The 24,190-nt window shown below is 40.3% G+C and overlaps 1 protein-coding gene across 5 annotated transcripts in view; it reads left to right on the top strand.

Moving 5' to 3' along the window:
* NRXN3 (neurexin 3) overlaps positions 1-24,190 on the top strand; it is a 1,034,003-nt gene that overhangs the window by 300,983 nt on the left and 708,830 nt on the right. For all 5 annotated transcript variants that reach the window (XM_064512239.1, XM_064512237.1, XM_064512238.1 and 2 more), the window contains exon 5: positions 21,892-22,330. In XM_064512239.1, the coding sequence (XP_064368309.1) occupies positions 21,892-22,330 (439 nt within the window). The remainder of the gene's footprint in view (positions 1-21,891; positions 22,331-24,190) is intronic.

The raw sequence follows: 24,190 nt of genomic DNA, 5'->3' as shown, positions 1-24,190 counted from the left end.
AACTCTGTCTTGTCCAGTTCCTCGCTGTCTGCCCCTACAAAGACTGACCTGTCAAATTTGTCCAACAGACCAGTGGCAGGATCAGGAATAGAAACCAGTAGTGAGAACTCCTGATCTCATGCTAAACTCAGCAGAATACAAATGCCTACCACTCCAAGTACATCTGCAGTCATCTCTTCTGTTGTTACTTGAGTGATTTGTGGCACATATGGGTGTCAAAAAGTCAGAGGCTTTTAAGGCTAGAAGAAACCATCATGCTCAGCCAGCTCAGCCTTCACCCCACTTATGCATAGTTTAAGAGAATCTATAACCAGGAAATAAAAAGTTTTAATTTCTTCTACTTCCCCTACATTAAATCTAATAATTTGGCGTGTCTTTGAGAGTCATCTTTTGCCCATTGTTAATTTCAACGCATTAAGAGATGGAATCTATTGTTTTCCTTGGTGAGTTGTTCTGGAGTTTAATCACCTCCTACTTTTAAAAGAAATGGGGCCTTATATCTGTTTGGAATTTGTCTGACAATAGCTCCCAAATATTGGTTTTTGTGATGCAGTTTTATACTGGAACAATGATGCTTTGGAAATCTGGTGTTTTCCCCTTATTCACTATAATCAAGTCCCTTCCTAATCTGCCTTTTGAGAAACTAAATAGATGGAGTTCCATGTCTTTTACTGTAAGGCATTTATTCTAGTCCTCAAGTCATGTTGAAGCTGCTTCATACATTCTTTACAATTTTTAGAGTTCTTTTTGTTGTTGTTGTTCTTTAAAGAAAAGGTAGACTATTAGAGTTATAGATAGTATTTAAGTGCTTATCTCACCAATGCTGCATGCAGAAGTAACATCATATCCCTTTTACTGTTTATCCTGGTCATATATCCTGGGATCAAACTGGCATTTTCGGTCACTTTAGTGGAAGTTCATGCTTTCTCCTCTGATACTGCCTAAATTTTTTTCAAAGTCACTGTTTTGCAGCGTACAGCTTCCCCACAGCTTTCCCTTCTTGCTTCTGTAGTGGAGGCCTGTATTCCGTGTTCATAAGCTCATACATTTTTGGATTTGACTGTTTTAAAAACTGTTTTGGTTGAAAGGGCCTGGATTATCACATTGTATGGATCACTCTGTATGACTGCCCTGTCTTTAAAGTTATTTAGCATTCTGCCAAATTTGGTGTTATCTTTAAGTATTAGCTGCAGTATAATTGACTAGCTTCTAGGTAATTGATAAAATGTTTAATATTTATGCACCAAGTACGGATCCTTATGGGGCATTCAAAATGCCTCTTTTTAATAGAGATTCCCCAGTGACAACTACTTTTTGAGATCTGTCAGCTGAGGACTATCTATCTATCTATCTAATACTATGTCCTGTTTTGTTCTTGTATAGTGTTAATTTAAGTAGAACTGTCTTGTGGTATTCAGTCAAATGCTTTAAAAAATACGTTTCATCTATGCTATTACCATTATCATTCAAATGACATCAGGTTTATTTGGCAGGAACTCTTTTTACACAGGAAGGTCTAATGACATTAAGTATTATATTCCTATCCTTTAATGTTTTTGTTAAGCACACTGGATAGAAGCTCTTGTGATATTTTCTCCAGGGTTGATGTTTCCTGCAGGCTAAATCCTTCTACAGTTATACATGCTGTCCTGGTTTTTAAAACTAACTCAACATTAATATTCTTCTATTCTTCTATTATCTTTCTGTTATTCCAAGATTAAAAATAAATCTCAGTGGATCAGAAATCTCCTCATTCAGCTCTTATAAGACTCTTTGGAGCAAGTGACCCAGGTCTGTGGAATTAAAAATAAAACATCTTTATTCCTGGTAGCTGATCAACATCCTCCTTTGTTCTCATAGATTGCAAAATACTTTGTCATTCTCTTGAGTTATAAGCACTAACGTTCTTCATGTATTTATATTTGACAGAACAAAAATGTTTGTTGAATACTTTGTTAATTTTATAATCTGAATCTTTTAAAAAAGCAATTGCCCTGTTGGGGTTTTGATGGAATTCTGCATCAAGATATTCAAGATACAATTTATTTATTTATTTATTTATTTATTTATTTATTTATTAGCTAGAAATGTGTCCTATCATGATTTAAAGACTTCAGTCATTGATTAGATTGCTGTAAAACATTGCAGCTTACTTCCAGACTGAATAGTTCTAATTTGAAGCAGCCACCATATGTAGTTATTCTTTTGTCCCCTAAATTAGAGAGACATCTTCTGAAAGAAAACTTCTACATATGTAATTTCTGTAGCATGTAGGTTTGGGTCAGCTCTTAACCTTCCTTTTGATTAAATAGGTGGAATTCATTAGGTAGCACCTAACATAGTATAAGTCTTTGAGACATGAAATCACTGTAGTAATTTTATGCACTTCAATGTTTTTTAACATCCTTTTAAAAGCATAGGCAAAATAACAGGCCCACAATATTATCAAATGTTTTCACTAATACTATATACATAGCCAATATCTCTTCTCTGTGCTTTCTTGACAGTTCCCTACTTACACACTGAAGAATCACGTTAGCCCTCTTAGCAACTGCTTTACAAAGGCATTTCATGTTCAATTGGTTATGCACCAAGACATGCAAACTCTTTTCATAGTCACTATTTACAAGGCTTGGATACGGTTCCCATTGTGTGAGAGTGACTTACAGTCTTTGATCCTAAATCTATAATCTTGCATTGGGCTGTACTGAAAAGAGAATGTGTCTGGCTGTGTACATTTATATGCGTGTCACAGTGATAAGTAAACTGAATTTTAGATTTCTTCTAGACCTTTTTGAGAATCCACCTTAGTTGTCAGAACTGCTTTCCAAGATTTGGAACTCTCTCAGTGGTTGTAGTTCGGCCATGCTAGATGTGAAACTTTGGGCAGTGACCCTTTCCCAAGTGTGCTGCCTCAGTCTAGCTTTGGCTCCTGGAAAGCTTTTTTGGTGAAACATCTTCCACAAAATCAGAAGCAGGCATTAAAGCAATGTATGCCTGTATGCATATTTCCTCTTACTGCTCTTAATTTTTTCTTGCAAGGTAGCCTAGGACATTGGAATGAAAGAACCTCCATTCCCAAGTTTTTAGACAGCGGTACAGCATGATCTTTATGTCTCTCTGTATCAGAAAAATCCCTTCAGTGGTTACTTGCTACCTCTACTCTTTCCTGATCGAATGTCTTCAGCATTTAACAATCTTACAATGTTATATTCAGCCTGGGAAAGGAAAACTTGTTTTTTGAAGGCAGTGAGCTATGCCTCTTACAATTCTTACAGGAACGTGCAGGCAAACTTTACAGGGTCTGATTAACGCAAGTTTATTTTTTCTCTTGCTTCAAGCTAATCTGAGTATTTAACATTCTGGGATATGATGCTTCTTCACAAGCATGGAGGAATGTGGCTTAGGGCAAGAAACTGATGATTTGGATTCCTCCCTTTTATCCTCTTCCCTGCCTTTATGCTGTTTAGTAGCATGGATGGGATGGCTATTTGTTAGCACTGTGTAGAAATAGCAGTTCAGGACTTAGGGCTTCTCTGTGGCTTTGCGAGGACTGACAGGATCTCAGAAAGTTCTCTGTAGCCCATCTTTCCTTTTCGAAGCTGTTGGGAAATGATTCTTACCATTAGTAATACCTGTTGATAGGCATGCCTGCAAGTAGACAAGTGTCCTCAGCAGAGAGGTGACTGAGCTTGCAGTGAAAAGCATCAGGCATGAGGATGCCAGAACAGTGTAAGGTGCTTGCACTTTCGGGGCAAAGGTGTCATATTATAAAACCATACAGACCCTATTTACAGAGTGACTGAGGAAGGAAGAAGATAATTTGCCTATTTTGATTGCTCTTGACCTCTCAAAGCGCAAGTGCTCTAAGGAAAGAAAGGAAGAGAATAGTAGAATATAGAAAGCAGCAATTTCCATGTGCCCTAGTCTTCTTTACTAGTCTTCTCCTTTTGAACACCCGTGTACAGAGGACCCAAATGAGGCAGAACAATTTTTGCCTGGAAATGACAAGACACAGTGATGCTGAGACTCATCATGGGCAGAACATATACTCTGTAGCAATGGGATGTTCAGTGTCTGCCTCTCCATTTTGCTCACTGGGCATTGTATGCTTTTTGTTGTTTGCCTGCTCTAAAATAGTAGAACAATCAGAGCTGACATTGGGTCATTTGAGCTTGGAACAGTACTCCAGGCAAGAACATACACAACACAATATAGCTTACATTAACTCAATTTAGAAGACTCTGTTGCCTTTCTCTTTGCTTCCTCCCTTATCTGTTCTTCCTTTAAGTTGGACCATGCCTAGAAGACAGGAAGAAGAAATGCATAAAAGAGCCTGCTAAGCTTCTGCTAAGTCCTGTTCTCAGGATAGTCCTGCCCAGTGTCTGGACAGGACAGGACTGTCCAGAATCAAGTACAGAAAAGTTAGCCACATCTTCTGAACTCGTATCTAACTTGTAGATATGCAGGGAGGGTGCAAGGGGTTTTGGGGGGGGGGACTGAATTTGTAGTCACAGGGATTCTGTTCTAATCCTTCTAATCTGCTCCCAATCTCACCCTCAGCCAGTCCTTTCTCTAGGAAGTAGTAACTCCATCCTTGTGTGATTCATAGAAATGATGCTCTTGCTTTCTGACAGACTCCTAGGATAAGAGTAGTGGTTACCAGAGCTGACAAGCAGTTTGTTGGCAGCACAGCTGCATATGAATGTATGCATGTGGGAGTCCACATGCAGACAGTGTACGTTCTTCTAATGCTAATGTAAGCACACTTCCCTTTACTGTCGTAGAAAAACAAGTGCATTGCATATGAATCACAGATGGAGAGATGAGTACACATATACACACGTGTACATATAGTGTGTGTAGAGTTACTGTATACAGATGGGCATAAACCCATACCTGTCCTCATATGCCCCATATGTCAGCTCTATGAATCTGCTAAAGAAATTCTGAACCAGGATAGTACTGAGCAAAACAGAAAATGTAAGATAATGTTGTAAATCATACTTGTATCAAATGTACTCCCTTAGATGTGAGACCAGTCTCCCTTAGATGTAAAACCAAGATCCGCACAGAGGAATGGCAGCCCTGTGCCTGGAGGCATTTAAAATGACATTGGAGGAAAAAGTAAGCAAACTGAGGGAAAAGTTTACTGTAATTTCATGTTTATGTTATTGAAATTTAATTACTGAAAGACATCAGTAGATGATTTACACTGATCTGTGTCATGAAAACATTCCTCCATTTATTCCTTAGGTACAGGTTTAGTAATTAGGAAAAAGAGGATTCTTTCTGTCCCAAACCTTTACTTGCTCTATGAAAAGAACTTTCTCAATCTCTAGAAAAGGGATAGTGACCTTTCTTGAGAGAGTGGGAGATGGTCATGGATAATACAATGAGTTTAGAAGTTAATATTTACAGAGTAACTAGGGGCACTGAGACAAGGGACATAAAGAGCAGCAAGAAATGTTTCTAGAGTACATAAGCAGCAAAAAAAAAAAAAAAAAAAGGCTAGGGCAAATGTGGGCCTGCTGCTAAGTGGTGCAGGGGCCCTGCTGGCAAAGGACACAGAAAAGGCAGAGGTACTGACTGCCTTGTCTCAGTCTTTACTGGTAAGACTGGCCCTCAGGAATCCCATGCCCCTGAGACCAGAGAGAAAGTCTGGAGTGATGAAGACTTTCCCCTGGTGGAGGAAGATCAGGTTAGGCAAACTGGATAGAAGTAAGTCCATGGGCCCTGGCAGGATGCACCCAGGAGTGCTGGGGGAGCTGGCCAATGTCATTGCAAAGTCACTCTCGATGGTCTTTGAAATGTCCTGGTGATTGGGAGAGGCTGTAGAGGACTAGAAGAGAAGAAATGTTGCCCCTATCTTTAAAAAGGGCAAGAAGGAGGATCCAGGGAACTACAAGCTGGTCAGCCTTACCTCGATCCCTGGGAAGGTGATAGAGCAACTGATCCTGGATACTATTTCCAGACATGTGAAGGACAGGAATGTGATTGGGAGTAGTCAGCATGGATTTATAAAGCTGTAATCATGCTTAACCAACCTGATAGCCTACTATGATGAGGTGACTAACTTGGTGGATGAGGAGAGAGCAGTGAATATTGTTTACCTTGACTTCAGTAAGGCTGCTCCTCAGTATAAGAAAGACATGGGTTTGCTGGAGTAAGTCCAGCAAAGGGCCACAGAGGTGATGAAGGGACTGGAGCAACTGGCCAATGAGGGGAAGCTGAGACTGCTGGGACAGTTTAGCCTGGAGAAGAGAAGGCTCAGGGGGGATCTTATCCATGTTTATAAATATCCGATTAGAGGATGTAGAGAAGATGGAGCCAGACTCTTCTCAGTGGTGCCCCGTGACCGGATGAGAGGCAATGGGCACAAATTGAAATGCAGGAAATTCCATGTGAATGTAAGAAAACACTTCTTTAATGTGAAGGTGGTTGAACACAGAACAGGTTGACAAGAAAGGCTGTGGAGACTCCATTCTTGGAGATACTCAAAACCAAGTGGACATAGTCCTGGGCAGCCTGCTTTAGCTGACCCTGACCCTGCTTGAGCAGGGAGAGTTGGACCAGGTGATCTCCAGAGGTCCCTTCCAACCCCAACTATTTTGCAAGTGTGTGAAATCCTCTGTAGGAATTTTTTATGTAAAGTGTTTCTACAATGGAGAGATCTGTCCCTCCCAGCTTCATTTGGAGAAAAGCTGGAGGACTTCTTAAAGTTGTTTTCTCTCCTTTCTATGTTCTTCCTTTCTTTTCCTTTTTTTAAAGGAAAAAATACATAGTGATACCCCAAAAAAAGTATTGAAAAAAGGTGTTGAGATCCTCTCCACATTTCGCAGAATTAGGCCCAATTTGCTGTGTGTCTAGAACCAGCTAATCAGCTGCCTCTTTTGCCCGGTGCTCAGTGCTGACTCTGATCTGTGACCTCTTTCATTATTGAAGAGCGCTCTCTGCTCCTGATTGCAGCACCTCTGCTGCTCAGAAAAGGAAATGTAATCTGTTACTGAATGGGGTGCTCAGGCCCTAATGTCTGTCTCCTATTTCTGCCACTCATCTCAGTGCTTCTGCTGGAAAACGTTGCCCTTTTTTCTTTTGTTTCTCTCTTCTTTCCCCCCCCCTTTTTGTTTCTCTCTTCTTTCCCCCCTTTTTGCTTCTCTCTTCTTCCCCCCCCCCCCCGTTTGGTTCTCTCTTCTCTTGCCCCCCCCCCCCGTTTGGTTCTCTCTTCTCTTGCCCCCCCCTCCCGTTTGTCTCTCCTCTTCCCCCCTCCCGTTTGTCTGTCTCTTCCTTCCTCCCCCCTCCCGTTTGTCTCTCTCTTCCTTCCTCCCCCCTCCCGTTTGTCTCTCTTCCTTCCTCGCCCCCCCCCGCCGTTTCTCTCTCTCTTCCTTCCTCCCCGCCCGCTTTTGGTTCTCTCTTCCTTCCCCCCCGCCCGCTTTTGGTTCTCTCTTCCTTCCCCCCCCCCCTTTTGGTTCTCTCTTCCTCCCCCCCCCCCCCCTTTTGGTTCTCTCTTTCTGTGTCCTTCTTAATGCTCTTACACTGTCTCAGCAGTGTTCTGGCTGAGCTGATTCCTTCCCCTCCTGTATTATTCCCCAGGAGTAAGCTGGACTTATGCTCCATACACACAATTTCCAGAGCAAAGCAAGTGATTAATATGATGTGTCACTAATAGCCCAGATGTGCTCTGGCAGGGCCGTGGCACTCTTTGTTTGCACTGTTTTGGTACTATACTCCAAGAGGCCTGTGAAGTGGGACTGGGAAAACAGCTTTGTCAATAAGGGTTGCTCAGGAGGCCATATGAGCAGGTTGAGGGAAGCTGTCACATTTGCAGTCACGTGTTATGGATCTCTAATGGTCTCTTCCCCTGCACCATGGACCAAAGCTGTGGCCAGTGCAGCTGGATGGCTTTTGAATAATTTTTTTTCCTCTTCTTTCGTTAGTGCTGCAATCTGTAGAGCCTGTAGGTCACAGCTGGGTCAGTTTTTCAGTACCTGTAGGAGGGAGAGAGAGAGAGAGAGAGAGAGAGAGAGATGTAAAAGAGCACCTGGTTCTCTTTCTGCATCAAAGTGGGGTTATAAGATGACAGATTCTTTTGTCTTGGTGGCACGGTGCCCTTCCCCTCTACCCTAGCCATATTCAGGCAAATATTTAGCTCGTCACCTCCCCATTTTCACACAACAAACGGCCCAGCATAGGCTGATGTTTGGGGAACCCTAATTACTGTGCGTTTTAACTTTTTCCATGCCTTGGAATCTGAACAGAGGTGAGCAATGAGAGATGCAAATGCTTTCAGGTTTTTGTACAGGGCAAAAAGAGAAGAGGGGAAAAAAGTAAAAAACCCATAGTATTTCAATCTAGATGAATGGAAACAGGGCCTCCTCTTTCCCAGTCCTTCTAGATCTGTGTAGTACACTATACTGGTAACATGACAGATGGTGCCAGCTGTGAAATAGCTCCATCCAACCTGCTGCCTCTTCTTCAGCAGACCCAGAGCGTCTTTGCTTCCTCCTTGGAGGAGGGTCTGGCAGAAGGCAAGCCTCTTTCTTTTGCTGCCATCGTGGGTAGGAGGAGATGCCAGTGCTCCCATGAGCCTTGTGATAAGGCTGAGGGAGGGAGATGTATGCTAGGACACGCCACCCCCACCCCACATTATCGTCCTGCTACAAACAGTAACATCATTGCAAGTGTGTGGACTACGTCCTCTAAATTACTACATCTGTGGTCATAGTTGCATCATTATTTGAGCAGTGCTTGTTTTTAAGCACGTGCTTTCCAATATGCAATGGCAAATGTTTTCAATTTGTTTTTTGCTGGACAAGTGTCAAAAACCTAGAGAACACCAGTGCAGTTGGCACTATTTGCCTTGCACATTGAAAGCCTAGGCAGCGAGACTAATGCTTGATTGGCATATGGAGACTGAACTACCTTCTTATACTTGCCAGGTGTATTCTTCTGTATCGGGCTCAGGGCATGTTGGCTAAGGAAGATAGGCAATGGGGGAAAAACTGCATAGCTATGAATGAGCAATATCTGTTCAGTATTTTCACAGAAGACTTTAAACAATAATGTTCTCGATTCAGCACATTTTGTTATCACTGGAATGAAAAGCTCAGTGAAATGCAGAATTATTGTCCCAGAGGAAGTTCCTATAGCCCACACTTGTTTTCATTGTTGTCAATGATAAAGGTGTTTTTTTTTCCTTTTGAGTAGAAAATCCTCAAACTTCAGAACTGGATTCAGATGTAAGATTTTAATATGCCCAGAATCAAATTATTTCATATTAGTTATCATGCTGATGCCAAATACTCTAGGGTCAGTGCAATATGAACTATGTTTTCCTATGCAATGCAGTTCCATTGTTTTCTATGCAGTGCAGTTACCATACAATGGTAGCTCTACTGTAGGGTCTTTGTGTCCCATTCTCCCGTAGGGACCAGAGTCTTTGGCCAAGCTACTGCACGGCAAAAAAGGCATGCATCTCCTATGGTGTAAAGTGGAACGTTGACATTGCATCACATGAAAGTCTTTCTCTAGAGTGCAGACCAGAGGTAAAACTGGGGACCACTACCGAAAGTAAATGCACTACCTGGAAAATAGGGTTTTATATTATGGCAAGTTTATATAAATCCTTTTCTGGTAAGTTTGACAAAACTGAACATCCCATTTTGGGTTGCAATGAATTGAAGCATTTCATTGCTAATTATCCATTCGGAAAATGGAATTCTCTTTTAGAAAGCCATCCCAATGGAAACATTCATCCAGCTATACAAAACAGAAAGATCTATTTCCTGAGACAGATCTTTTGTACTTGCACAACCGTAGGTGGATTTGAAATACAATATAATCAGCAAGTACAGTGTTTATTTGCTAAGTCATTGTCTGATACAGTTTTCAGTGTCCTGTGCAATAAGGTTCAAGCCTTAAATAATCAATGCGGCCATCCTAAAATAATTCCTCTGCCTTTCAGATGAAATCCTTAAGACACTTGACAATAATCATTTCCTTGCATACTTATCACTGAACCAAGCTAGACAGATTTAGCTTGTGCTAGCTGGACAAATCTCAGTTTTTAGCATGAATTTGTGATAAGCAGGGCATCCTGTAACTGCTGAATGTCGCTGTAAGCTAAATATGTGAGTCTTGACAGACATTTGTTTAACCTGTTATTAAAGGTCTCCAGTGAGGCTTGCTCATCAGGTAAGCTGTTCCAGTGCTTCGCGGTTCTTAAGTTAAAAACTTTTCCTAACATCAATTTTAACACTTCTTTGCTACAATTTTAGCTCATTATTTCTTGTCCTTTTCAACATGGACACAAAGAACAGATTGTTCCTTTCCTCTTTGTAATGGCCTTTATATTTGAACAGTTATATGTCTCCTTTCAGTTTTCTCTTCTTTATGTTAAAAAGAAGCAGTGTTTTCAATCTTTTCTTCCATCTTCTAGACCTTTGGTAATTTTCATTGCTTTCCTCTGGACTCTTTCTAATCGGCCCACTCCTTTCTTGAAGTGCAGTTCTCTAAACTGGACATGGTCTCCAGCTGAGTACAGTAGTGTTTCCTTCCATGTCTCTCAGCCCGTACTCTTCTTCATACGTTCCAGGATGCTTGTCTCATTCAGTCCACCAACTGATGATTTTCTGTGTGTGTAGCTATTACGTGCTTCTTTCTGCTGTCACTGTTTTCTGTTCACCATCCAGGCTCTGTGTAGAGCATAGAACCTCCTCATTAGTGTATATTATGGATATTTGTAGAATACTAACATAACTCCTCAGTGCCCTTCTGATATCTAGAGATATGTCCAAGGTACAAGTTGTTTTTTAGAGCTAGCATGAGGTATACCTGGGTCTATGGCCAGTGGAACAGGGGAGGAACATCATTTCTGGCTGTCTTGGCTTCACTATCCTGATGCTTTTATTCTCCTCTATTACTAGGCCAAATGGAGGTTGAACAGAACATGAAGCAGGAGGGAAGTTCAAATTTATGCCCTGGAATCCACAGTGAAATGCTTTAAAAACTTTGCTACTACACAGAGGGTGAACTCTGCTACAGTCAAATATCAACTTTTTTTTTTATATATATACCTGAATATAGTCAAGCATCAGCTAGTTTTAGGACCAGACTGAGAAAACTCAGTCTAATTTCTCAGAACAGAGCGTTTCCATTAGCATGTAGCAATAAAGAATAAATCTCTTGTTGTCTTCACTACAACTTTTGCCTAATGAGCACTTCTGCAAAACTAACTCCGACCTCAGGTTGGCCAGCAGAATGAGGAATATACTCTTGCAAAGTGTTCCGGTTCAGGCAGCTTTCTTACCATTGTATAGAAAGTATGCGAAAGAGTGATATTTTAAGAAATCCAGAAACTATACGTTATCTTCTGTAATCCCTTTCTTCACTCACTCCACATCTCGAAGTCTCTGCAAGAAGGAAGGAAAAAGATTGCTACTTCCACCACAAAACAGTGTTCTTCATCAATTCATAGTCCATCCTACAACTAATTCTACAAGCATGGAAAATGGTGAAATCATGGAATTAATGAATTCATAGTGCGTGTGCATAAGAGGACTGAATTTGAGTCTGTGCAGATGATTTTACTTGCATTCCCTCATTTTTAAAGTTGATTTTGCTTTACTAATATTCTTTTCCTGTTCTTTAGAAAGCAAAATAATAGTCTTAAGCTTGACTGAAAATTACAGAGGCATCTGCACTGGGTTTCGAGCGTAACCACAAGGATTGGCCAATTTTGTTGACTGTCTAGACTATAACCTCAAGAAGTGCATTCAGGATGGCATTATGAGTGAATGGGAGAATATTGCTGAGAGAATAACTGAAATGTGCCTAATCTCTTCTAAGTGCCATTGGGAGCAGTCTTTCCTGCAGTGTAATAAGCCATAGCTCCTTTTCTTGACCAGTCCCAGTTGCATTCCTGGTAGCTGCATTGTATGAGTGAAGGGTCTCTAATATTGACTGCTACAAAGACAGGTGGGATTTTAAGATGGCTTTGGTTCAGGTTGCCTAAAAAGGCAGCACAAAGAGCCAGGTCCCAGGACAGCTCAGAGGCCACAGCCGCCTTAACTAGAATGATCTGTGGCATGGGCTCTCATTTTTTTACCTTTTGGGGTAATAATCAGTATGTTAATAGGTAGAACATGCTGTATAGATTTGCCATTACTGAAGAATGGAGGCACATCCAGGGAAATTCACTGGTATTCTTCTCTTATTTACTGTTGGCTAAACACGCACCCTTGACCAGTTGCTTGGTTCATGGCTCTTGACTTGCACATCTGAGCCTAAACAGTCCTACTAGGGAAAACTGAAACCTAGTTCTTTAGTTCCAGACATCTGAAAACATTGTAGAAAAAATAATAGAAAGACTTAGTAATCTTCTTTAATTATTGGCCTTAGTCTCTGTGCTACCTTTACTCATGTTTTCTAATGAACTCTCGATAACTCAAATCTCCACACCTGTGGTGAGAGTTAAAGAAGTAAAAGGGCATGAAGAGTTGCTTTTTAGATCAAGGACGCAGCATTGATATGAACCTTAATCTTACCGCTGCCTATGCGGTGCCTTTTCAGTGGCTGAGAAAAGAACTTAGTCTGAGGCTAATACAGAATCTTCCAGCAGCAGTTCTCTTGCAACTAGGAAGGCTTCTTCCCCCTCTATACAATGTCATGCCTTTTTTATAAATGAATATATATAATTTCTAATGCATCCATCACCTTAATCTGAAGATACCATAGTGGCGGGCTGTTATTCCCTTAGAAATCAAGATTTGCTTCAGTGATACAACAAGTGAATTAGCAGTCAGTGTAGCCCAGAACAGAGGATGCAGAAATCCACCCATGTGATAAAATATATTCTGCGCTTATTGCTATCTATTAAAAGGAAAGATTCCAAGAAGTAGGTCATTTCACAACACAGTGCACTTTTGTAATTCAGATGCTGCAATGTAACACCAAGAATATGTAAGGCTGTGGAGCATTTCACGTTTTATTCAGTTAGCAATATTCACTACTAACTCCAGAAACAGGCTCAGTGTATGCAAAAGTGTACCTAACAGCTCTAGATAGATATTGAAATTTAAGTAGTAGCTTTAAAGTAACTCTTCTTTTTTCCCTAATCTTTTTTTTAATTGCAGGTTTGGAATCTCTTTCTCTCTCATATGATATTTGGTTGATCTTAAGGCAAAAAAAAATCTTAATGTTATTTCAGAAAGGCATTTATAGTAATATTTGTTCTTTATCCTTGTGTATTCCGAGGTAAAAGATAAAGCAGCATGATGGACCTTGGTCTGGCTTAATCTTGCTCTGGGATACTACTTGCATGGTTTGGGTTGGGTTTACCTCTGCAGTAACTGTGAACACACTCAGACATCCTGAATTCTCATGAGGTGTGGAGGTGTATTCTTTGACTTAAAAAATAGTTGTGACCACACTAAAGTACTGGGTCTTCTGTCTTCAGTATCTGTTAAGGAAAATTTATTTTTCAGCATAAGGCTCTTTCTTAATAACTATTTTTACTGTGTTCTCAATAGAGTAATTGAAAGCATTCCCCTTTTCTTTTTCAGCCCTTCTTTCTTACTCACATCTTGAATCCCTTTTGGTTCTTTCTTTATATCATACTCCAGGGAGTGTTTCTCTGTATCTTCCTAGAATTTTTCTGAACTCAAAACAGTCTCTTTTCTCTGTTAGAGCTTTCCACAAAATTAAAGTTATTCAGAACCTATAATGGATTTATAAGGTGGAAAAAATTTCATAGGGAAGCTTGAAATAGTCCTGTTTTATTGTTTGTATTCTAGTCACTGTATTCCTATTTTAACTAGATAAACACATATTCTTTCTTAAACATAATTCAGATTAAAAGCAAAATCACATTACTTTAGCAACATAGCACAAATCACATTTGAATCTGATTTGTCTGAACATTGATGATAAATAACTGAAACCAGTGTATTGTTTGTCATGATGGGCAAATAGACTCCATCACTGTACTGAATGATGATTATGTACATACAAATACCTGAATACAGTTGTTATCCCCAGGGAACTGTCAAATATGTTCATATCAGATATATGCAGTCCACTTAAGGTTCTTAAAAGAAGTACAGCAGCTTTAGCTACCCATCAGTGAAGTCTTGTATCACTGCACACATAGTCTGTCCCAATTACAAAGTAAACCATTGTTAGCGGGTGTAAGTGTTCGTTTCTACTTGCTGGTTGGGACAAGCTTGAAACACAGTTCTGGAGGATCAGTTGATAGGTCATAATTTATTAAGCTTGTCTTGTTTGGTGCAGATGACTTTAAGGAAGTCTTAGAAAGGCTCTGAGCTGTATGTCTTCATAGTTAGCTGTTCTGAGAAGTCATATGGGCAGCTGGTGAAAGGACAGCCTGTGACAGAAATAAGGAATCAGTGAGACACAGGATGCAGCCTATGAACAACTGGGCTAAGCTTAAGAGGTGTTCTTCCTAGCTAGCTAAACTTGGCAGCCTCCAGGTTAGTGCCCCTTTTCATGATGCTGGCATCATCTACTAATTTGCCAGGCTGTCAGTGGCCCTTTGGAGCATTTGCCAGGCCCTTTGGAGCATTTGCCAGGCTGTCAGTGGCCCTTTGGAGCATTGCTGTGTCCAGCCTGCACCCAAAGCTGTTTCCTGCTTAACAGCACCAAGTTGGAGAGGAATTGAATATTGGCTACTTGCCAAGTCTAGCACATCATTTTTTTCTCACTTTTGTTGCTCCCTCTCTATCTGCATCTTCACTTGATTGCAGAGACACATTTTTCATCATTGTGAAAAGCCATCTAATTAGGGCTTCCATTAACCCATGAGTGAAGCTTCTTATCACAGGTTTAGCTGGAGAAATTCCTTGAATGCTTCAGAATTGCAAAGTTGCCATTTTTAAGAAAACTCAGAACTAGATTGCCATTTTGTCTTTAGCTCAGCTTAAAACAAACTCTTCTTTCTCAGCAGATTTGAAAGAAACCTAATTTACTGTGTTTTTTTTTCCTCTTTATTCTCCAAGAGTGTCTGGGCCATCATAGGGTTCTTTTACTGCTGATGGCCAGAGACTGTTTATTTCTTTACTACCCATTCCCTGACCATCCATTTAGACTGGTTCAATTCATTAAACAAAGGACAAACTGAACTGTCAAAAGAAGTACCTCTGTTAAACCATGTTCAGAATCAGTCTTCATAGAAAAGGAATGTAGAATATGAGCTTGCAGCAATTACAGATAATATTTTTCTGTGAGAATTTCAATATTCTGACACTGCTGTTCCATAATGCTTTCCTGAGCCTCTGTTCTCTTTCCATCCAGTGATCGTTATTTTTGTTATATTTCTGATTCTGATTTTATTCATAGTACATCAGTTTGTGTTACCTAGTTCGTGCTGATGGATAGCTTCTTGTTATTGTGCTAGTTTCATTTTGGGAATATAAAATGATTATTAAAATCAGAAGTGTAAAGTTTACTTCTCAAACTCTCTGTGTGTAGCTTTTGCCAGTCATTTTTCTTCCCCCTTTTTTCTGTCTTCTTTCCAGGGAAATCTGTAAAGTGGGTTTGCATGTCCACACCAAGAACCATCTTTCTGACTCCCTTAGGCATCCTGACACACTCTGATACAAATATCAGACATGGGACAAAATCAAGCTGGTCTCTGTTTAAGCAGGCGAGATCAGCTTTGTTCAGAAAGCCATCTGATAAAAAAAAATGGGCAAGTTCATGAGCACTGCTTTCATTGCTGTGCTTTCTCGTAAGTCATTCTGGAAGCCATGTCCCAGAATGGTACTAGAAGAGTATGCCTTAGCCAGGATAGCCTTCTGAGTTGGTCAGTCTGATACAGAGTTAGAGAGGTGTGCATGCAACCAGTATTTTGGAAAATGAATTCTGGAGAGCCCCAAGTTAGTTCAGAAATTGCTGTTAAAATGAAACAACAAGGTAGGAAATGTTATGTGGATCATATGTTATACTGCTGGCAGACAGCTTCCTGAGGCAAAGTTTTTCTCTCTGTGGCTACAGCTGGTGACTCTTTTAGAAACTCGTTCTTGAAATTCCTGTATTTGGAACTACAGAGTTAACTTTTATGCTGTAGGCTTTTTATTTGCCTCTAGGGTTAATGACAGGCTGCAAGCTGGTATCACACACATACAGGAAAGCCTCAGTAAAAGCACTGCTGTCAAGTCAGACCAGAACTGACACAGGTGTCTTCTCCTTTACCAGGCAGTTTTAACATTTTGCAAGCATGTGTTTTATCTATCCTGGAAAACTGCACTGAGGCATCTGTTGATTTCAATAAAACACAAAGATTCATAGGTTATGAGGCCAGAAGGAGCCATATGATAATGATTATGATAATCTACACTGATTTGCTGTATAATTAATTCCTGTCTATGTCTGTGACGAAAAAAGAAGATCCTGTTTTAATTTAAAATTTGCCAGTAGCAGAGAACACACCATAACCTGTAGCAAATTATTTCAATGGCAAATTACCTTCCTGGTAAAAATAAGTTATATTTTAAAATGTGGATTTCTCTAACTTCAATTTCCAGCCCCTGCAGCCTCTTATTCCTTTGTCACACAGATTGAAGAGCCCTCTACTACCAAATTCCATTTTCTGCATAGATGCTTGCAGATTGTGATCAGATCACCCTTTAACTTCTGCATATTAAACAGAATGAACTTTTGAATGTTCTTCACTATGGGACATGCATTCCAGTCCTTTAATTACATTCCCTTTTCTAATTCTCGAACCTTGGTTTAACAATGTCTTGAACTGTGGATTTAGGAAGCTGCCTTAGTATTTCAGTGACAGTTACAGCATTGCCTAAGCTAGAGATCTTGAGGTGTGTCTTCTCCTGTTCAGGATTCACCTGGTTATACACCCAAGGATTATTTTTATCATTTTGGTTACAGTGGTGAGAGTTCTGTTGTGTCTGATTATCCATCAAGATCTTGGTGTTCTACACTGAGACCACCACCACTTACGTGGTGCTCTTCATTGCATCTTTTGAGACACAGCCTCGGTCCTCCAAATATGTCCATTAATGAGACCTCAGATCAGCCATGTGAACCTGTTTGCACTTATTCTTTAAACACAACTATATTTTCAATTTCTCAGGCTATGGTTGTGGGTTTTGTTGTTGTTTGTTTGTTTTTAAGACTATAATCTAGAACAACAAACACTACAATAATAGAGATTTCATGTTTGGGTGATCTGTTTCTTTGTAAAGATTGGATTCCAAACTCCTGTATCTATTCAATATCCCTTTTCCTCTCTCCCCCAAGCTTTCCTTTGTCCCTGGTTTGTTTGTCCCTTCTTCCAAACTTGCTCTCAGATCCCCAGTCTTTAGTGACTTTCTGGGTTACAACTAATTCTACGTAATTTTTTCTAGATTCTTTGAGAATTTCCTGTTTCAGGGATTCTCCAGCTGTGGTACACATACTACTAATGAAATACAAGGCAGTCTGCAACAAACCCGAAGACAGACACTGTGCCTTTCCCCAGAAGAGACAAGGAGTTAGCTCAGTATCAAGCATGTGAAATGAGAAGGTGCAACCTGTATATGGCTCAACTGAGAGCTGGAAGCTGCTTATATATGTGGGAGTGTATTCTTTCTAATAGCAACTTGCAGCGTTTACCACAAGTAGATCACTGAGCCATAGCTAAGATACAACCTAAGCACCAACCATCACACACAGTTACTGTGCTATGTTTTTGTTCCTCTCATACATGAAGGAAGCTGGGGCAAGATTTTCCTGATACAGTTCAGAGGAGTGTCAGGAACAGTCTGATGAATTGTTAGTAGTATTGTACAGGGGCAGTTCTCCCATGTTAGGATCATCAAAGTCACAGTTTGTTCAGGCTTGGCATTCTCTTGCCTACCAAAGCAACTCAATGCTGAGGTGAAATCAAAAATGCAGAGTCGCACCAAATTCCTGCTATTTAGGGAGTCCCATATGCAAGTGAATTTCTTTGCTAGCTGGCTAAGCTAGCCTTTCATCTGCTTTGAGCTGCAAGATTGCTGCAAAAGGGACAGGACATGTTGTTAGGCTCTGGCTGTTTTTTGTCTTTTTGTTTTCCCTTAGTAACATAGAAATGCGGCCTGAAAGCTGAGTCTGCTTTAACCCTTTTTCCTTTGTTAGATCTTTATCTTAAACATGTCAAGGAATGTCAAGTTTTGTTTATCTGGAGTTCCAGAAAACAGGGTTTGGAATCTGCCCCAGCCCTCTTTTAAAAGTCTTGAATTTAGTGAACTTTTCTCACAAAAAGTCAAGTTAATTTTTTTTCTGGCTAATATTTGAGTAGTTTTGCCCAAATTCAACCAAAACAAACTTTAGTCAGAACAAAAACTCCTGCACTTTGACTTTTTCTTTTCTCTTTTTACTGATGATGTCATACATGTCAATTCTCCATTAGGATCTAATGAAATACAAGAGAATTTGCGACCCTATCCCATACTAAAATAAGTTAATCAAATAGAAAACTCTTTTTGTCTTCTTGTATGTCTCATAAAGTAGTGAAATAAATTAACAACTTTATTTTTCCTTTGACATTTAGTTTAAATGAATAAATAGAAGCAGATGTCATTTTATGTTGTAAACATGTAATATGTATTTCAGCACATTTACACATCACTGAGGTCAGTAGTATGGTTTCGCTTCACACTGTTATGTCTCAATGACGTAGACCCTACCTAAGAAAGCTGATATAAAGAGGAAGTGTTCAGCTGGCAACACAACCAGGAACTCCAGATTTAGAAAAATATCATCTGAAGCTCAAGCTACAACCTGTAGACTGCTTGTACCTGCCAGACCCATTTTAGACAGGTACTGGAGGAGCTCTTTTCTGGTAACCTCATAATAGTGGGATGCTGGCCACATGATTTGCTCGAGTAGTGGCAGCCTGCTTCAAATGACATCCTTTCTAGAAGGTAGGGAGTATGAAGGAGAAGTTAGCATTCAGAGATGTTGTCAAGTATGATTCATTTTGCATGCATTCTCTGCCTGAGTTTGAGTGGTACCTCAAAAAGGGATGTTGGGAGACTTGCTGTCAGAAGAACTCTGACCGTAGCAACCCATTTCCAGTTATCGTTTTCCCAGGCTACCCTTGCAGTGGAGCAAGGAGTAGGCTGTGCATGACCTACTACATACAGAGATTCATTAAGAACATGAGAAATGCCCAGTTGGGTCTGAAGAATAATTAGTCCATCCACCTGATATTCTGCCTTCAACAGTGGCAATAGGAAGTGCTATTTAGGGAGCATATGTGAGCATGGCTACTTTCAGTGGTACTTGCTCCTCCTGCTCCTGTGGCATCCACTGACATTGGATTAGAGTTATTAGGGAGTCAATCCCTTCCTATTCCCTTTAATATCTGTCTGTGGACCTGCTATCTATGAAATTCTTTGCTTCCTTTCTGAACCTGCTGATGTTCTCTGCCTCCATGACCTCCTGTGGCAGCAAGTTCCAGAAGTTCACTACCCTTTTTGTAAATAAGTACTTTTAAAAATCTGTTTTTAAACGATATGCAACAAATTTCCATGAGTGCCTCCAGCTCTGCTATTGCTGGATTTGTCAGAGTGCAGTTCTACATTCACTTTCTCCACCATCTTCATGATACTGTAAACTTTGTTCGTATTCTCAGTCCTCTCCTCCCATGAAGAGCTATGACCTTTTTGGTCTTTCCTCATAAAGCAGCTGTTCCATCCTCTTAGTTCTATTTATTTTCCTCTGTACCTTCAACTCTGCTGTGATTCCTTGAGATGCAGAGACTGGAACTGCACATAGGGCTCTTGAATAGTATTTATGGAAAATGCTGGGACTTTTTGCACAAACAAAGTATGTACAGAGGTCCAAGGCAGTCAAAGTCACCATAGCTGCTATATGTGCCCAGAGTTCATCTGGCACTCCCTACATGTGCTGCTTTTGGGTAAGGATGTAGCTACAGCTTGCCTGTGCTGACCAGCTGAGATGCCCCTAGCTATCCAGCAAGAGAGGCTGCAATGCACAGCCTTGCTGAGTCACTGGAAGGAGATGTGTGGTCTGCCTAGCCAGAACTTTTGGCTGTGGTTAATCCACAGAATAAAACTACTACAGTTCCAGAAACTGAAAGTATATTTTATTGGTGTTGCAGATATAAATATCCTTGATGTTTTTGAAGTATGTGAGAAGGTAGTGTGTTTTAATGGGAACTGGAGCAAAACAAGCTAGTGTGGGCCAATACTGTCCTTTGCTGGGAGGAGTTACCACTTTGCATTATGACTCCGGATGGGAGTTCACAGTTGGATTCTCCTTTTGCTCTGGATATAGGGTCTTTTGCCTTTGGAGTAGGAAGATCTGATGCTTTGCTGGCTGCCGTGGAGAAATTCTCCTTTAATGCTTAGCAAAAGCTGGGAATTCCTAACTCAAGGTGAATGTGTTGAACTGTGATTTTATTTATTTTTCATCCCTAGGTCACCTACTTTAGAATGATATCCTCTATCCTTTCTGTTGTTTGCCTTTCAAAACTTACTGCAGATTCATTTCTTGGACTTTGCTGTCCTGCAAGCTAACATGGTGTTCCATAGTTTATTTCTGCTAGTCACTACTGGGATTATGTCTGTCTGTCTGATTCTGGAAAGGGCCTTCTCTGATCTACTTGTGCTCAATTTGATGGTGGGTTTTCAGCCTATAGTATGCCAGTGAAGAAGTATTGTTTGTTTGTTCATACAGTGCCCATGAGCCCTCAGATCGGGTAATACAAATGTGTGTCCAAATATTACATCTACATGTTTTTTAAGCCTGTCCGTACACCAGATGAAATGATATTTGTAGAATTAACAATCCATATCCCTCCTCTTAACAATCCTCCCCCTTCTCTTTTCATAGTAAATTGCTGACAACTCATTCTGCTAGCATTTTGAAAGCAAAAGAAATCAAATTTGTGTGTGCGTGTATGCCAGATGTAATAGACACAAAGTATTTTAAAATAATAACCCCTTAGAAGAAATTAGAGTCTTGAGTAGTGTTGCAGAACATGAATTCAGTCAAAATTCTGCTATTTGCAGAAATACTTTTGCTTGATCTATCTGCTGGTGCTGGGTTTAGGAAGCATGGAAGGTGGCTGAAAGGAAGTTCTATTTGCAAATATTTCAGCTCTGCGCTTTCTCTAGTCCCTGCCTCTGGGTGGGTGGTGTCCAGAGAGTGTAAGAGTCCAGGCACTGAATGTATGAATGTATAGAGGCTTTTATGTGTTGATATGGCTTAGGTTTTTTGAAGTTAGAGTAAGCTATGCAGGTATACCCACAGCAGGTTTGTGACTGTAGAGTTTTAAAATTTCTTGGAGAGAGAGAAAATTTAAGTTTTTGTTTATTTTTCTCTCCCACCTTTTTAGGGTCCACAGGGCAATTACCAACAGTTCATAGCAATTGCTTGCAATATTTTTCATCTCTGTACTAGTAGTTAAGTAAGACTATAGGAATAATAGAGAAATGACAGTGATGGTAAAGCATTCCCTGCTCTGGCTAGCAGAGATGGACATGGAGGTTACACTTTGTTATGTATTTTGTATGTGGTTTATGCAAATGGAACAGCACAATACCAGACGTGCAATGTATTTTATGTACAAAAGCTTTTACAGCATAGTGAGCCCATGGTAGACTGTTCTCACTGTCCTTCGGTAAATGTTCCCTTCTGCCTACTTATCTGATCTATAGTCATCACAGAGTACCCATTGCAGTCATTTCTATGCATACTTCTGGTTCAACCTTCTCCTTCTGTCATCACGTCAGACTCTTGCGTGGTCTCCTTTTTGCTCCCCACTGCCTTTTGAGAGAAGTTTATCTCCCATGGCTGAAAGTAATTGGAGTATTTGTACAGTGTATAGGATTGATGTATGATATTTTTCCTTGTCTCTGGCAGGTTGTTTATAAGAATAACGATATTCGTCTGGAGCTGTCTCGCTTGGCACGGATTGGTGATACTAAGATGAAGATCTACGGGGAAGTGAAATTCGTATGCGAGAACGTGGCTACACTGGATCCCATCAGTTTTGAGACACCTGAGGCCTATATCAGTCTGCCTAAATGGAATACCAAAAGGATGGGCTCCATTTCCTTTGATTTCCGAACCACTGAACCCAATGGACTGATCCTTTTCACCCATGGTAAGCCCCAGGAGAGGAAGGATGCCAGGAGCCAGAAAAATACAAAGGTAGACTTCTTTGCAGTGGAGCTTCTAGATGGGAACCTCTACTTGCTGCTGGACATGGGCTCTGGGACCATTAAAGTGAAGGCCACCCAGAAGAAAGCCAATGATGGAGAGTGGTATCATGTGGATATTCAACGAGATGGAAGATCAGGTAGAGTGATGATGCTTAAGTAGGTTCATCTTTTATGTCTAGGGTCATATGTTGGTTCTTAGAGGCCTTCACAACCTGCCAGAAGTGAGTTACTTTCTTACAAAAGCTCAATGTTACTTCAGTGGTATTTACCCAGCAAAACAAAGGTTTGAATGGTTTGATAGGTTTTTATGAGGTGTTTAGTGTGAACTTTGGGTAGCACATCACAGAGATAATCTGTTAACATTTTACTCTCAATCTTCAGGTATTCTGGACTTATCTCAGCAATTGTAAACTTTTTATAGTGGTCACTTCTTTGTAAATATCTCAGTTTGCATTCAGTTATGTTCCTGTTTTCTTCACAGCTTCTTGTTTTCAAAAATGTTTTTTATTTTATTTTTCATAATGTACCTATCATGCAATTACCATGAGATCTTTTGTTTGCTTCTAATGCTGTAGATCAAGCTAACATACTCATGACGTACTCTGAAACTATATCAGGAAACAAAATAATGAAATAACGTAACTTGATCTTGTAAATATATGAACAGTTGGACGTGAACTCCTCCCAGAGTGTTGGGATCTCAGAACAAGGCCATGTTTCTCCTTCAAAGGGAATTTTGCTTATGTTTGCAAGTGGGTTTGGGGTTTGGTTTCTGATCTCCAAAAGGTAACAGAGTCCCTAGGTTTATGTTTCCGGGGACAGAATGTTCTCAGTAGAGAGACCACAGTGCCGGAATTTGCTTCCCTTGAGTTTTTGAAAGAGCTGACTTTTAGATACCATGCAAGGCCTAGCTATTTGAACAGGCCTTTGCCTGAAGCTAGTTGTTTCTTTGATGTGAGTTTATTTGTATTTGGCATGGAGCTCTACTGGGATTTAATATGTATGATTATATATTGCTATCTCCTAAAGACATCGATAGAAACATTTTATAAAGGAAGCCATAAATAAATAAATAAATGGAGTTTTGATTTCTTTAGAATTACTAAAATTTAATTAACTTGCAAGGATAAACTCAATTAGTAGCATTCAGTACTGCCTTCATTTTTGCTTGCTTACTTGGGGACTGTCTGGTCCCTGGAGAGACAGCAGCAGCAGGAGAAACAGAAATGACACCAAGCTTTCAGTTAAGAAAGAGGGATGCACATTCCTTTTGGCTAGGGGAGGGTGTGACTGACAGCATTGCTACTTGGTGCCAGAGAATGCAAGACTGACTTGTTCATTGCCCAGCAGGGAGGTTTGTAATGGCCTGAACACTGATTGGAGATAACAGATTCTGAATTAAAAGCACTTTGTTGAACAAGAATGAACAAATTTGCATGCTCTCTCTCACTCTTTTTTTTTTTTCTTTATTGAATTTTCTGCTGGTGCCAAGTACTGGGTTAATGGTCCTAGTGGCTAATGTCTTCTGTGTCTCCAGATAACCAGAGTACTGGCATTGAGTTCTCCACACCATACCTTTATCAAGCATCCACCATTCTTATCCTGTGGTGCTCTTGGTAGGTGTGAAAAGGAAGTTCAGCATCCCTTCTCGTTTAGTCCTTGCCTTTTCTCCCACATGCACATCAGAGAATGGTTATGCCCAGGATGCTTGTCTTCTAGAAAATGAACTGAAGTAATGAACTCGCTTCACATAGGCCACGAAATAGCCATTTGGGTTTAATGAGCTAGCGACCTAGAGGTTCTGATTCTCATTGGTAAAGCATCTAGTCCTTTATTAGGTGTCATCTCCCCTCTTTCTTTCCTTTTCTGAAGCAGTCCAAAACGTCAGGCTCTGCTGAGCTTAGCAAAATAGCCTGAAAATCCAAATATTAACTACTGCAAGGTTCTAAGACAGGGGCACAAATGCTAGGGAAGTGTGGCAGTCTTGCTCAAATAAC

This window comes from Dromaius novaehollandiae, chromosome 5, assembly GCF_036370855.1.
Source record: "Dromaius novaehollandiae isolate bDroNov1 chromosome 5, bDroNov1.hap1, whole genome shotgun sequence".
In the NCBI taxonomy this organism is placed as follows: Eukaryota; Metazoa; Chordata; class Aves; order Casuariiformes; family Dromaiidae; genus Dromaius; species Dromaius novaehollandiae.
Note: the sequence above shows the minus strand (reverse complement) of the source record. Positions and strands in the feature narration are given on the sequence as shown.